Source organism: Pristiophorus japonicus, chromosome 7 (assembly GCF_044704955.1).
Source record: "Pristiophorus japonicus isolate sPriJap1 chromosome 7, sPriJap1.hap1, whole genome shotgun sequence".
Lineage (NCBI taxonomy): Eukaryota > Metazoa > Chordata > Chondrichthyes > Pristiophoridae > Pristiophorus > Pristiophorus japonicus.
In genome coordinates, this window is record NC_091983.1 from 199283047 (window position 1) to 199299554 (window position 16508).

Consider the following 16508-nt stretch of genomic DNA (forward strand, 5'->3'; position numbering starts at 1 on the left):
CTGTCCAATCCCGTCAGAATTTTATATGTTTCTATGAGATCCCCTCTCATATGAAAATATTGGGCAAATTACTAATATTACTCCAGAATTAGCAAGAGACATATATAATCAATTTAAAAAAAAAGTAATCTCTTAAAAGGATCGTGACAAGAAAAATGAAGCCAATGAACAAACAATAAATGCAATTTACTGAAATGAGCAATGTTGCTCCTATATAGACTCTGGTTTTACTGTGACATGAGAACTTCTTAAATGTTCCAATGCTTTCTTCAGTTTCCAAACCACAAAATGAATGAGAACACACACAGGAAGATGTATTTATTTTTGCACACTTTTCTACTTGTCTTATTAAATATATTTATGGGGCGACTCAATTGTGGGTTTATTTTAGAAAGCAGACTTCATGGTACTTTTTTAACCTACAATATAAATTATATACTAATAGACTCGTCACTCAAATCCAATGCTGTATCATTCCCATATGTCTAGTGCCAGTTCTTTAATATGGATCTTGTAAAGATGTATGCCCACTAAAGTGAAGGTGCAAAAATGTAGAGAGTTTGGAGGAACCAGCTTTCACTTGTCTAGCACCTCAGATGGGTGTAGCAGCTGCATTAGTGGCATGTATCGCCTATTAAATTTATACATGTCTCTAGTGCAAATAGCATTTTACACATGTAACAATAGTTTTCATGCTATGTACAGGTGCAGCGTCGAGAATCCGGGGATCCGGGATCCGGGACGATCGGTGGCAGGCTTGTCCGGAATCCGTAAAATGGTCCGTAATCCAGACCCGACGACCCTGCCGACCTCGGGGCCCCACCGCTGCCCGACCTCGAGCCTCGCCGCTGCTCGCCTCACTGCTGCTGCCTTTACCTCGGAGCCTCCTCGCCAGCTTGTCAGACGACCTCCTCAGCAGAGCCTCGCCCGAAAGCTCCTAGGCGAGGCCCGCCCGAACACCTTCTCAGCGGGGCCCGCTTGTCCAACAACCTCCTCGGAGGGGCCCCATCCGACAACAACCTCCTCGGCGGGGCGGATGGTCCGACCAGCTCCTCGGCGGGAATTCCTCCCCCCAGCCCCCTCCCTTTCTGACATTCCGAAAACCGGAAATACCCTTGTTTTTTGTTTTTGTTGAATCTGCTGAGTGCTATTTAGAATATTTGGGAGAGTTTTCAGGACATTGAGCTCTGACTCATTAGTGGAGGGCTTTAGGCCCCATTCTGTGCTCCAGAGGCCTGGTTGTCATGTTGCAGCCTTGAAGCACCATGGGATCAGTTTTGGTAGGGGGATGCCTGGTACACCTTTGTAAGATGCAGGGCGGCACCATCAACGAGCAGAGAGGCAGCGGGCAAGGGAGGCAGCAGGCATGCCTGCCCAACATCCACAAGGGCTGCAGATGTTCATAGACCTGCACGTAGAGAGGATGTCCAGGAGGGAGATCGCGTTAGGAAGAGGATCAGGCATGCTGACACCGCCCCCCCCCCACCACATACTGGGCCAGGAGCCTTGCCAGCAACAGCATGCAGAGGTACACGACTATGAGGAGGACCAGGGAGATGGGCATCATCCAGCTGCCATGGGAGGTGGCCAATACAGAGGTGGGGGAAGGAGACCCGACCGTCAAAGGGTTTACAGACCTCAGTTCTCCTTCCTCCAGTTCAGTGATGAGCAAAACCTGCGAAGGCTGAGATTCAGAAAGGAGGTGCTGAAGGAACTCTGCAATGTGTTCCGGGAAGATCTTGAGCCTCGCACAAGGCTCAGGACCACCCTGACCATTGAGACCAAGGTCACCATAGCTTTGAACTTCTATGCGACGGGGTCCTTCCAGTTTACCACTGCAGACATTGGCAACATTTCTCAATTCTCTGCACATTGCTCCATCCGGCAGGTTACCGATGCACTGTTTCAGAAGAGTGGACTACATCTCATTCCCGATGACGAGAGACAAGCAGGTGGAGCGGCAGGCCAAATTTTCCTGCAGGGTTCCCAAGGGTGGAGGGTGCAATCGACTGCACACACGTCGGGCTGAGGGCGCCACCACATCACCCAGAGATCTTTGTCAACCATAAGGAGATCCACTCACTTAAAGTGCAGATCGTGTGTGACCACCAGCGTCGGATCCTAGCAGTTGATGCGAAGTACCCAGGCAGCAGCCATGATTCGTTCATCCTGTGCCAGACCAGTGTGCCCGCCCTCTTCACTGAGCCAAATCAGGATCGTGGTTGGCTGCTTGGCGACAAGGGAAATCTCCGGTCCACTTGGCTGCTCACTCCACTGCGGAACCCCAGGTCAGCGGCAGAGCATACCTACAATGACGCTCATTCTAGCACCAGGTGCATCATCGAGCACCAGGTGCATTGGGATCCTCAAGCAGAGGTTCCATTGCCTGGACCAGTCTGGTGGTGCCTTGCAATACGTTCCTCAACGGGTCTCCATATTCGTGCTGGTCTGCTGCATGCTGCACAACCTGGTCCTCATGAGGGGACAGCCGCTGGAGGTTGAGCGAGCAGTACCACCCGATGAGGAGGAGGCACAGGATGAGGAGGAGGAGGTGCAGGAGGAGGAGAAGGATCCCCGTCACCATCCAGCCAGGAGGTGTCGTCGCCATCGCAACCCTGCAAGGGAGGTGCAGCTATGTCTGATAACTGCACGATTCACATAATCTCATCCACACATGATCCTTCAGCTCCCACTTTCCATCTTCACACAAAATTGCCCACTCCCAAATAAAACACCTGGGCACATATGTGCCAAAAATAAAGATTTATCAAATGATCAAAGTCAGTGCAAAAACACAACAGAAACAAAAAAGACTACCAGCAACTACCACAAATAATCATTTATAACCCCCGTTCATCTCTTTATAACACCTCTTACGCATGCCTATCCTAACATTTTGCCTAACTGTCTCCCCTGTGGCTGCATCATGGGTCTGGGAAGGCTGCTGTGAGACCTGCAGATGACCTTGTCGGATGCCTTTGAACACCTTTGGGCCTGGAAAGGCCGGGTGCAGACTGGCGTGGCTCAGGTGAGGCCATGCATGGAGGCACTGACAGAGTGGCAGGTCTGGGGCCAGGAATGTTGCGATCCTGAGAGAGCACATCATCGGATCCTGGTCCGAGGAGCCTGAGTCACTTACCGGGGGCGGCACATTACCACCACCAAGCTGAGGGAGGTCAGATCGGTGGTGTGGCGCAACACCGGAAGGTCCCCCATGACCCATGATGGACCCAGCTGTGAACGCAACTCTGAGGTGTTGGGTAGCATCGAGCTGAGACTGCACGAGAGCAGCCAGAGTCTCAAAGCCAGCAGACATGGCAGTAGTAAGACGCTCCGTGGTCTGTTGCCCAGAGTGCATAAGAGCATTCTGAGCTCCTCTTCAATCCAGCACCAATGCGTTCGTTCCCTCGCGCCTGAGCTGAAATGGCAGCTGCCACATCACCTGCAGGTTGCAGCATCACAGCTGGATCTGCACGGTCACTCTGGGAGTTCATCATCGCCTGCACACTGGCAATGATGGGCTCCATGATGTGCACAGAGCTGTCGACTATACGGGAGGTGGACACCTCCACACTCACCACTTAAGACAGCCTCTCTGACACCCTCGTCAGTGCTCCCAACATCTTGGAATGCATGGCCTCCACCCTTCGTTCGTAAGCATCATTTGAGTCCTCATCGGCAGAACCCCAGTTCGGACTTGCTCCACACCACCGGAGAGATAGCACGAGTTTGCCCATCACAATGGTGCAGCCCGCTCGGCCCCGGTGCAACACCCAGTGCAGACCCCTGTACCATCTCATCTATATCACACCATGCACTCCCAGTATCTGAGCTGACACGTGTAGGTAGAAGCAGTAACACGTTGGTGCCAGCAGTGACCTCCACTTTCTCTTCCTCCTCAGTGGCATTCCCAAAACGAGAGTGTACCGTGGGTGCTCGCAGCAGGGCTTGAACCCTCAATCTCGTCACTGCTGAGACCTGAGATTTCAGGGCTTAAGGCGAGAAGGGCCTGACGCAAGCCTCCAGATGCTGTACGATGTCTCTCGTCACTGGCGACTGTGCTCGGTGTGCTGCCACTGTCATCTGCAAACATAAATGGGAGAAGGGCTGCCATGAGGAGGAGGTGGGGGATTGACGCATGGAGCCTACAAATAACAGATTTCCAGAAGGAAACGCACAGTTGGCACTGGCGCATTCAAGTAGAGAGCGCATTCAAGGACGGCCTCACTTAGCCATGCTGCCACTCGGTGTCGCCAGTACCGGAGCCAACAGCGGGCATGTCATGTGCAAGCACAGATGGGAGAAGGGTTGCCGTGAGGCGGTGGTGAAGGCATGGAGGATGCAACTAGCAAGGAAGGAAAGGAACAATACGCGCTGGCGCATTAAAGGAGGGCCTTCACTTACCCACATCGGTGTCAGCATTACCCTGGCCCACAGGGAACACACCATGTCCTCCGACCAGCGCCTTAGCCCTCTCCTCCAGAGGCAGCGGGAATTCTGCGTCGGCGAGAGGCAGCATGGGGAGGCCTATAAAAAGGCCCGGCGTTGGTGAGTCAGCGAGAGGCAGCGGGAGTTCGTGAATCGGCGAGAGGCAGCTTGGGGAGGCCTATAAAAAGGCCCAGTGTTGGTGAGTCAGCGAGAGGCAGCGGGAGTTCATGAGTTGGCGAGAGGCAGCATGGGGAGGCCTATAAAAAGGCCCAGTGTTGGTGAGTCAGCGAGAGGCAGCGGGAGTTCGTGAGTTGGCGAGAGGCAGCTTGGGGAGGCCTATAAAAAGGCCCAGTGTTGGTGAGTCAGCGAGAGGCAGCGGGAGTTCGTGAATCGGCGAGAGGCAGCGTGGGGAGGCCTATAAAAAGACCCAGTGTTGGTGAGTCAGCGAGAGGCAGCGGGAGTTCGTGAGTTGGCGAGAGGCAGCGTGGGGAGGCCTATAAAAAGGCCCAGCGTTGGTGAGTCGGCGAGAGACTAACTGGTGCAGCTGCAGCAGGGTGAGAAGGCAAAAAAGTAGAAAGAAATTGAAAGGTGACGTCACAGCAAAGGGGATAAGTGATTGGCTGGTGATTGGTGAGTAGCTTTTCTTTTTTCTTTTCTATATCAGTAAGTAACATTTAGCATTGTTGTTGCCAATTTAAGTTAATCTAAGGGTTATGACATGACAGGACAGCTCGGACACGTGTTATGCTCCTCCTCTACTATATGGGAAGTCAGGGACACTTCCGGTGTCCCTGACGACTACGTGTGCGGGAAGTGTATTCGCCTCCAGCTCCTGACGGACCGCATTGCAGAACTGGAGCTGCGGGTGGATTCACTCTGGAGCATGCACGATGCTAAGAATGATGTGAATAGCACATTTAGTGAGTTGGTCTTACCGTAGGTAAAGGGTCCACAGCCAGATAGGGAATGGAAAACCAGCAGGAAGAGCAGTGCAAGGAAGGTAGTGCAGGAATCCCCTGCGGTCATCCCCCTGAAAAACAGATACACCGCTTTGAGTACTGTTGAGGGGATGACACATCAAGGGAGAGCAGCAGCAGCCAAGTTCATAGCACCATGGCTGGCTCTGCTGCATAGGATGGCAGGAAAAAGAGTGGGAGAATGATAATAATAGGGGATTCAATTGTAAGAGGAATAGATAAGCGTTTCTGCGGCCGCAATCGAGACTCCAGGATGGTATGTTGCCTCCCTGGTGCAAGGGTCAAGGATGTCTCGGAGCGGGTGTAGGACATTCTGAAAAGGGAGGGTGAACAGCCAGTTGTCATGATGCATATAGGTACCAACGATATAGGTAAAAAACGGGATGAGGTCCTATGAGACGAATTTAGGGAGCTTGGAGTTAAATTAAAAAGTAGGACATCAAAAGTAGTAATCTCAGGATTGCTACCAGTGCCACGTGCTAGTCAGAGTAGGAATCGCAGGATAGCTCAGATGAATACGTGGCTGGAGAAGTGGTGCAGAAGGGAGGGATTCAAATTCCTGGGGCACTGGAACCGGTTCTGGGGGAGGTGGGACCAGTACAAACCGGACGGTCTGCACCTGGGCAGGATCGAAACCAATGTCCTCGGGGAGTGTTTGCTCGTGCTGTTGGAGAGGAGTTAAACTAATATGACAGGGGATGGGAACCTATGGAGGGAGACAGAGGGAAATAAAATGGAGGCAGAAGCAAAAGATAGAAAGGAGAATAGTAAAAATGGAGGGCAGAGAAACCCACGGCAAAAAACAAAAAGGGCCACATTACAGAAATATTCTAAAGGGGCAAAGTGTGTTAAAAAGACAAGCCTGAAGGCTCTGTGCCTCAATGCGAGGAGTATTCGGAATAAGGTGGAGGAATTAACTGCGCAGATATTAGTTAACGGGTATGATGTAATTGGTATCACGGAGACATGGCTCCAGGGTGACCAAGGCTGGGAACTCAACATCCAAGGGTATTCAGCATTTAGGAAGGGTAGACAGAAAGGAAAAGGAGGCAGGGTGGTGTTGCTGGTTAAAGAGGAAATTAATGCAATAGTAAGGAGGGACACTAGCTTGGATGATGTGGAATCAGTATGGGTGGAGCTGCGGAATTCCAAAGGGCAGAAAACGCTAGTGGGAGTTGTGTACAGACCACCAAACAGTAGTAGTGAGGTTGGGGACAGCATTAAACAAGAAATAAGGGATGTGTGCAATAAAGGTACAGCAGTTATCATGGGCGACTTTAATCTACATATCGATTGGGCTAACCAAACTGGTAAGAATGCGGTGGAGGAGGATTTCCTGGAGTGTATTAGGAATGGTTTTCTTGACCAATATGTCGAGGAACCAACTAGAGAGCAGGACATCCTAGACTGGGTGATGTGTAATGAGAAGGGACTAATTAGCAATCTTGCTTTACGAGGCCCCTTTGGGAAGTGTGACCATAATATGGTAGAATTCTTTATTAAGATGGAGAGTGACACAGTTAATTCGGAAACTAGGGTCCTGAACTTAAAGAAAGGTAACTTCGACGGTATGAGGCATGAATTGTCCAGAATAGACTGGCAAAGGATACTTAAAGGGTTGACGGTGGATAAGCAATGGCAAACATTTAAAGATCACATGGATGAACTTCAGCAATTGTACATCCCTGTCTGAAGTAAAAATAAAACAGGGAAGGTGGCTCAACCATGGCTAACAAGGGAAATTAAGGACAGTGTTAAATCCAAGGAAGCGGCATATAATTTGGCTAGAAAAAGCAACAAACCTGAGGACTGGGAGAAATTTAGAATTCAACAGAGGAAGACTAAGGGTTTAATTAAGAGGGGGAAAATAGAGTACGAGAGGAAGCTTGCAGGGAATATAAAAACTGACTGCAAAAGCTTCTATAAATATGCGAAGAGAAAAAGATTAGTGAAGACAAACGTAGGTCCCTTGCAGTCGGATTCAGGTGAATTTATAATGGGGAACAAAGAAATGGCAGACCAGTTGAACAAATACTTCGGTTCTGTCTTCACTAAGGAAGACACAAATAACCTTCCGATTGTATTCGGAGACAATAGGTCTAGTGAGAAGGAGGAACTGAAGGATATCCTTATTAGGAGGGAAATTGTGTTAGGGAAGTTGATGGAATTGAAGGCTGATAAATCTCCGGGGTCTGATACCAGAATACTTAAGGAAGTGGCCCAGAAATAGTGGATTGATGCTGTCCCCAACCTCACCACTACTGTTTGGTGGTCTGTACACAACTCCCACTAGCGTTTTCTGCCCTTTGGAATAGTGGATGCTTTGATGATCATTTTCCAACAGTCTATCGACTCTGGATCAGTTCCTATAGACTAGAGGGTAGCTAATGTAACCACTTTTTAAAAAAGGAAGGAGAGAGAAAACGGGTAATTATAGACCGGTTAGCCTGACATCAGTAGTGGGGAAAATATTGGAATCAACCATTAAGGATGAAATAGCAGTGCATTTGGAAAGCAGTGACAGGATCGGACCAAGTCAGCATGGAATGATGAAAGGGAAATCATGCTTAACGAATCTTCGAATATTTTGAGGATGTAACTAGCAGAGTGGACAAGGGAGAATCAGTGGATGTGGTGTATTTGGACTTTCAAAAGACTTTTGACAAGATCCCACACAAGAGATTGGTGTGCAAAATCAAAGCGCATGGTATTGGGGGTAATGTACTGATGTGGATAGAGAACTGGTTGGCAGACAGGAAGCAGAGAGTCGGGATAATCGGGTCCTTTTCAGAATGGCAGGCAGTGACTAGTGGAGTGCCGCAGGGCTCAGTGCTGGGACCCCAGCTCTTTACAATATACATTAATGATTTAGATGAAGGAATTAAGTGTAATATCTCCAAGTTTGCGGATGACACTAAACTGGGTGGCGGTGTGAGCTGTGAGGAGGACGCCAAGAGGCTGCAGGGTGACTTGGACAGGTTCGGTGAGTGGGCAAATGCATGGCAGCTGCAGTATAATGTGGATAAATGTGAGGTTATCCATTTGGGGGGCAAAAACACGAAGGCAGAATATTATCTGGATTGCGGCAGATTAGGAAAAGGGGAGGTGCAATGAGACCTGGGTGTCATGGTTCATCAGTCACTGAAAGTGGGCATGCAGGTACAGCAGGCAGAAGAAGGCAAATGGTATGTTGGCCTTCATAGCTAGGGGATTTGAGTATAGGAGCAGGGAGGTCTTACTGTACTTGTACAGGGCCTTAGTAAGGCCTCGCCTGGAATATTGTGTTCAGTTTTGGTCTCCTAATCTGAGGAAGGACGTTCTTGCCATTGAGGGAGTGCAGCGAAGGTTCACCAGACTGATTCCCGGGATGGCTGGACTGTCATATGAGGAGAGACTGGATCAACTGGGCCTTTATTCACTGGAGTTTAGAAGGATGAGAGGGGATCTCATAGAAACATATAAGATTCTGACGGGACTTGACAGGTTAGATGCGGGAAGAATGTTCCCGATGTTGGGGAAGTCTAGAACCAGGGGACACAGTCTTAGGATAAGGGGTAGGCCATGAGAGGGGAGCGACCTGTCAAAAGCCCAGCGGGAGATCGAGAGCCAGCGGCAGTTGGTGAGAGGGGAGCGACCTGTCAAAAGCCCAGCGGGAGATCGAGAGCCAGCGGCAGTTGGTGAGAGGGGAGCGACCTGTCAAAAGCCCAGCGGGAGATCGAGAGCCAGCGGCAGTTGGTGAGAGGGGAGCGACCTGTCAAAAGCCCAGCGGGAGATCGAGAGCCAGCGGCAGTTGGTGAGAGGGGAGCGACCTGTCAAAAGCCCAGCGGGAGATCGAGAGCCAGCGGCAGTTGGTGAGAGGGGAGCGACCTGTCAAAAGCCCAGCGGGAGATCGAGAGCCAGCGGCAGTTGGTGAAAGGGGAGCGACCTATCAAAAGCCCAGCGGGAGATCGAGAGCCAGCGGCAGTTGGTGAGAGGGGAGCGACCTATCAAAAGCCCAGCGGGAGATCGAGAGCCAGCGGCAGTTGGTGAGAGGGAAGCGACCTATCAAAAGCCCAGCGGGAGATCGAGAGCCAGCGGCAGTTGGTGAGAGGGGAGCGACCTATCAAAAGCATACAGGTGCAGCTACAGAGGGAGAGAAAGCAAAATAGAAGTAGAAAGTAATCAAAAAGTGACGTCACAGCCAATGGGGTAAGTGATTGGCTGGTGATTGGTGAGTAGCTTTTTTCTTTTTTATATCAGTAAGTGAACTGTAACATTGTTATTACCAATTTAAGGGTATCTAAGGTTAAGACATGGCAGGAGAGCTCGGCCATGTGATATGCTCCTCCTGTATCATGTGGGAACTCGGGGACACTTCCGGTGTCCCTGGGCGCTACATGTGTAGGAAGTGTATCCGCCTCGAGCTCTTGACGGTCCGCGTTGCAGAATTGGAGCTGAGGGTGGATTCACTCTGGAGCATCCACGATGCTGAGAATGACGTGAGTATCACGTGTAGTGAGTTGGTCTTACCGCAGGAGAAGGGTCCACAGCCAGATAGGGAATGGAAGACCAGCAGGAAGAGCAGTGCAAGAAAGATAGTGCAGGGGTCCCCTGTGGTCATCCCCCTGCAAAACAGATACACTGCTTTGAGTACTGTTGGGGAGGATGACTCATCAGGGGAGGGCAGCAGCAGCCAAGTTCATGGCACCGTAGGTGGCTCTGCTGCAAAGGAGGGCAGGAAAAAGAGTGGGAGCGCGATAGTGATAGGGGATTCGATGGTGAGGGGAATAGATAGGCGTTTCTGCGGACGCAACCGAGACTCCAGGATGGTATGTTGCCTCCCTGGTGCAAGGGTCAAGGATGTCTCGGAGCGGGTGCAGGACATTCTGAAATGGGAGGGAGAACAGCCAGTTGTCGTGGTGCACATTGGTACCAACGACATAGGTAAAAAAAGGGATGAGGTCCTACGAAAAGAATTTAAGGAGCTAGGAGCTAAATTAAAAAGTAGGACCTCAAAAGTAGTAATCTCGGGATTGCTACCAGTGCCACGTGCTAGTCAGAGTAGGAATCGCAGGATAGCGCAGATGAATACATGGCTTGAGCAGTGGTGCAGCAGGGAGGGATTCAAATTCTTGGGGCATTGGAACCGGTTCTGGGGGAGGTGGGACCAGTACAAACCGGACGGTCTGCACCTGGGCAGGTCCGGAACCAATGTCCTAGGGGGAGTGTTTGCTAGTGCTGTTGGGGAGGAGTTAAACTAATATTGCAGGGGGATGGGAACCTATACAGGGAGACAGAGGGAGACAAAAAGGAGGCAAAAGCAAAAGACAGAAAGGAGATGAGGAAAAGTGGAGGGCAGAGAAACCCAAGGCAAAGAACAAAAAGGGCCACTGTACAGCAAAATTCTAAAAGGACAAAGGGTGTTAAAAAAGCAAGCCTGAAGGCTTTGTGTCTTAATGCAAGGAGTATCCGCAATAAGGTGGATGAATTAATTGTGCAAATAGATGTTAACAAATATGATGTGATTGGGATTACGGAGACGTGGCTCCAGGATGATCAGGGCTGGGAACTCAACATCCAGGGGTATTCAACATTCAGGAAGGATAGAATAAAAGGAAAAGGAGGTGGGGTAGCATTGCTGGTTAAAGAGGAGATTAATGCAATAGTTAGGAAAGACATTAGCTTGGATGATGTGGAATCTATATGGGTAGAGCTGCAGAACACTAAAGGGCAAAAATCGTTAGTGGGAGTTGTGTACAGACCTCCAAACAGTAGTAGTGATGTTGGGGAGGGCATCAAACAGGAAATTAGGAGTGCATGCAATAAAGGTGCAGCAGTTATAATGGGTGACTTTAATATGCACATAGATTGGGCTAGCCAAACTGGAAGCAATACGGTGGAGGAGGATTTCCTGGAATGCATAAGGGATGGTTTTCTAGACCAATATGTCGAGGAACCAACTAGGGGGGAGGCCATCTTAGACTGGGTGTTGTGTAATGAGAGAGGATTAATTAGCAATCTCATTGTGCGAGGCCCCTTGGGGAAGAGTGACCATAATATGGTGGAATTCTGCATTAGGATGGAGAATGAAACAGTTAATTCAGAGACCATGGTCCAGAACTTAAAGAAGGGTAACTTTGAAGGTATGAGGCATGAATTGGCTAAGATAGATTGGCTAATGATACTTAAGGGGTTGACTGTGGATGGGCAATGGCAGACTTTTAGAGAACGCATGGATGAATTACAACAATTGTACATTCCTGTCTGGCGTAAAAATAAAAAAGGGAAGGTGGCTCAACCGTGGCTATCTAGGGAAATCAGGGATAGTATTAAAGCCAAGGAAATGGCATACAAATTGGCCAGAAATAGCAGCGAACCTGTGGACTGGGAGAAATTTAGAACTCAGCAGAGGAGGACAAAGGGTTTGATTAGGGCAGGGAAAATGGAGTACGAGAAGAAGCTTGCAGGGAACATTAAGGCGGATTGCAAAAGTTTCTATAGATATGTAAAGAGAAAAAGGTTAGTAAAGACAAACGTAGGTCCCCTGCAGTCAGAATCAGGGGAAGTCATAACGGGGAACAAAGAAATGGCAGACCAATTGAACAAGTACTTTGGTTCAGTATTCACTAAGGAGGACACAAACAACCTTCCGGATATAAAAGGGGTCAGAGGGTCTATTAAGGAGGAGGAACTGAGGGAAATCTTTATTAGTCGGGAAATTGTGTTGGGGAAATTGATGGGATTGAAGGCCGATAAATCCCCAGGGCCTGATGGACTGCATCCCAGAGTACTTAAGGAGGTGGCCTTGGAAATAGCGGATGCATTGACAGTCATTTTCCAACATTCCATTGACTCTGGATCAGTTCCTATCGAGTGGAGGGTAGCCAATGTAACCCCACTTTTTAAAAAAGGAGGGAGAGAGAACACAGGGAATTATAGACCGGTCAGCCTGACCTCAGTAGTGGGTAAAATGATGGAATCAATTATTAAGGATGTCATAGCAGCGCATTTGGAAAATGGTGACATGATAGGTCCAAGTCAGCATGGATTTGTGAAAGGGAGATCATGCTTGACAAATCTTCTGGAATTTTTTGAGGATGTTTCCAATAAAGTGGACAAAGGAGTACCAGTTGATGTGGTATATTTGGACTTTCAGAAGGCTTTCGACAAGGTCCCACACAGGAGATTAATGTGCAAAGTTAAAGCACATGGGATTGGGGGTAGTGTGCTGACGTGGATTGAGAACTGGTTGTCAGACAGGAAGCAAAGAGTAGGAGTAAATGGGTACTTTTCGGAATGGCAGGCAGTGACTAGTGGGGTACCGCAGGGTTCTGTGCTGGGGCCCCAGCTGTTTACATTGTACATTAATGATTTAGACGAGGGGATTAAATGTAGTATCTCCAAATTTGCGGATGACACTAAGTTGGGTGGCAGTGTGAGCTGCGAGGAGGATGCTATGAGGCTGCAGAGTGACTTGGATAGGTTAGGTGAGTAGGCAAATGCGTGGCAGATGAAGCATAATGTGGATAAATGTGAGGTTATCCACTTTGGTGGTAAAAACAGAGAGACAGACTATTATCTGAATGGTGACAGATTAGGAAAAGGGAAGGTGCAACGAGACCTGGGTGTCATGGTACATCAGTCATTGAAGGTTGGCATGCAGGTACAGCAGGCGGTTAAGAAAGCAAATGGCATGTTGGCCTTCATAGCGAGGGGATTTGAGTACAGGGGCAGGGAGGTGTTGCTACAGTTGTACAGGGCCTTGGTGAGGCCACACCTGGAGTATTGTGTACAGTTTTGGTCTCCTAACTTGAGGAAGGACATACTTGCTATTGAGGGAGTGCAGCGAAGATTCACCAGACTGATTCCCGGGATGGTGGGACTGACCTATCAAGAAAGACTGGATCAACTGGGCTTGTATTCACTGGAGTTCAGAAGAGTGAGAGGGGACCTCATAGAAACGTTTAAAATTCTGACGGGTTTGGACAAGTTGGATGCAGGAAGAATGTTCCCAATGTTGGGGAAGTCCAGAACCAGGGGTCACAGTCTAAGGATAAGGGGTAAGCCATTTAGGACCGAGATAAGGAGAAACTTCTTCACCCAGAGAATGGTGAACCTGTGGAATTCTCTACCACAGGAAGTAGTTGAGGCCAATTCACTAAATATATTCAAAAGGGAGTTAGATGAAGTCCTTACTACTCGGGGGATCAAGGGGTATGGCGTGAAAGCAGGAAGTGGGTACTGAAGTTTCATGTTCAGCCATGAACTCGTTGAATGGCGGTGCAGGCTAGAGGGGCTGAATGGCCTGCTCCTGCACCTATTTTCTATGTTTCTATGTTTCTATTTAGGACTGAGATGAGGAGAAACTTCTTCACTCAGAGAGTTGTTAACCTGTGGAATTCCCTTCCGCAGAGTGTTGTTGATGCCAGTTCATTGGATATATTCAAGAGGGAGTTAGATATGGCCCTTACGGCTAAGGGGATCAAGGGGTATGGAGAGAAAGCAGGAAAGGGGTACTAAGGGAATGATCAGCCATGATCTTATTGAATGGAGGTGCAGGCTCGAAGGGCCGAATGGCCTACTCCTATTTTCTATGTTTCTATGTGTGAGGACCTGCATGTCTGCCTCACCACCACCGGTCCTCCTTTGCTCAGCTCTATTGTGAGCCAGCTTGGCCTGCAAAAGAAAGCATGGCTGGTAAGTATTACTGTGATGATGCATCAGAAATGAGTGCACAAGTGTTTGTCCCTGACATGCAGCTACAAGTGTGACATGAAAGAGAGCCTCCATTGCGAGAACACACACATATATGGAAAGAGGTGTGAGCAATGAATTGCTGCTTGAGTGACTAAACAGTGAATATGGGAAATAAGAGAATGTTGAAGGAGAGGCTTGCAGATGCAAAGTCAGCAGTTGCTGGAAGACGTACTCACTTTCATAAGACGGATTATGTTGTAGAATTGTTTCCTGCACTGCAAGGGAGTCCTCTGATAAATGGAGGTGTCTGAGACCTCCTCTGCTATTTCCCTCCGTACATTAGTCATGATCTGGCAACTTGGTCTCCCCACGTCGGGACACAGCAGTCTCCTTCTTCCCTCTACACCTTGCACAAGGATGTCCAAGCTTGGTATCTGTGAAGTGACTTGCCCTCCTTGCTCCTCTCGCACCAGCCATCCTCAAAGTCAACTCCTTCCCCTCTCAGGGCCTCGCTGCAAACCCTGACCTTTAAGGCGGCCAGGAGCGACTGGCTCGTTACAAACACATTACCAGCATGCTGAATTTCTCCGTGGGGATTCCGCTTCAATTAACACAGCCATACCGCTGGAAGCTGCACTTTGCAGGTGCTCGTTCATGCTGGAACCCATTTTTCTACTTTTTGAGCTGAAAATCGATCGGGCCACCGCCGAAAGGATTCCGGTAGCGATTTCCCAAAAAGTCGGGAGGTGCACCAGCTTTCTCGTGCTACTGAATTTCGGCCCCACAGTATGTTGATATACCCCATTGGCTACTAACAAACTCTGCACTGTGCTACCCTATGCTGGAACAGCTCAATGACACCATGTGTTGGTTTAACCCAGTGGCTCAGTATGTTGATATAAGCATAGTATATTGGTATGATTTCAGTATAGGAGCAGGGAGGTCTTACTGCAGTTGTAAAGGGCCTTAGTGAGGCCTCACCTGGAATATTGTGTTTAGTTTTGGTCTCCTAATCTGAGGAAGTGCTATTGAGGGAGTGCAGTGAAGGTTCACCAGACTGATTTCCAGGATGCCAGGATATGAGGAGAGACTGGATCGACTGGGCCTGTATTTACTGGAGTTTAGAAGGATGAGAGGGGATCTCATAGAAACATGTAAAATTCTGACGGGACTGGACAGGTTAGATGCAGGAAGAATGTTCTTGATGTTGGGGAAGTCCAGAACCAGGGGACATAGTCCAAGGATAAGGGGTAAGCCATTTAGGACTGAGATGAGGAGAAACTTCTTCACTCAGAGAATTTTTAACCTGTGGAATTCCCTGCCGCAGAGAGTTGTTGATGCCAGTTCATTGGATATATTCAATAGGGTGCTAGATATGGCCCTTATGGCTAAAAGGATCAAGGGGTATGGAAAGAAAGCAGGAAAGGGGTACTGAGGTGAATGATCAGCCATGATCTTATTGAATGGTGGTGCAGGCTCGAAGGGCCGAATGGCCTACTCCTGCACCTATTTTCTATGTCTATGTCTATGATTCATTGCACAGCATGTTGGTATACCAATGCTACAGAAAGGTGTGACACAGGTTTCTGCTCCTACACAGCAAGTTCCTGATCTTAACCGAGTTGTCAGAACTGAAAATTAAAAAAAAATATATGTATTAATATGAAAGTCAAGTTAGATTTTTTTTTAAATAAAGAAGTCTGTCTCAGGTAACCAAATTCTGAATTTAAATAGCAGACATAATCTGGATAGGCGTTTGCTATGAAAAGTCAGTTGTGAAACTATATCATAGAGTAAAAGTCACGTCTGAACCCGTATTCCTAGCAGGGAGCTGCGCTCAAAGAAATTATGGTTTGGACATAGGGTTACAACTCTGCAGCGCTGACCCACGCTGTCTGAGTACATTTCGCAGTGTGAACATGGGATTGGTGAATTTAACTTCAAATGTAAAAAAAAAATTATACATCTTAAAGAGCATCAACCAGACTTCTTTTTTTTTAAATTTTGATAAGGTATTTTGTATCTTACCAATCGAGGATCAATTTCTTCATTTAGAATAGCTTCATTCTTGATAAGTGCCACTCTCTGTGAAAATCTGCATGTTGAAATAGATTCCTGCAGGAGAAAAAAAAATGGCTTGAAAAATTCAGCAATCAAACCAAAAAAATTCATTCGGCACTTAAGAACAGAAGACCATTCAGCTCCTCGAGCCTGTTTCATCATTCAATTAAATCATGGATGATCTGTATTTTAACTCCATCTACCGGCCTTGGTTCCATAACCTTTAATACACTTGCCAAACAAAAATCTATTCATCGCAATTTTAACATTTTCAATTAACCGAGCCTCAACAGCTTTTTGGGGCACTGCGTTTCAGATTTCAACTACCCTTTGTGTGAAGACGTGCTTCCTAACATTACCCCTGAA

The 16508-nt window shown here is 48.3% G+C and overlaps 1 protein-coding gene across 1 annotated transcript in view; it reads right to left on the reverse strand.

Annotated features, from left to right (window-relative positions):
- Positions 1 to 16508, reverse strand: part of kif6 (kinesin family member 6) — a 768544-nt gene that overhangs the window by 584897 nt on the left and 167139 nt on the right. The window contains exon 9 of the mRNA XM_070885702.1: positions 16110 to 16196. Coding sequence (XP_070741803.1) covers positions 16110 to 16196 — 87 coding nt within the window. The remainder of the gene's footprint in view (positions 1 to 16109; positions 16197 to 16508) is intronic.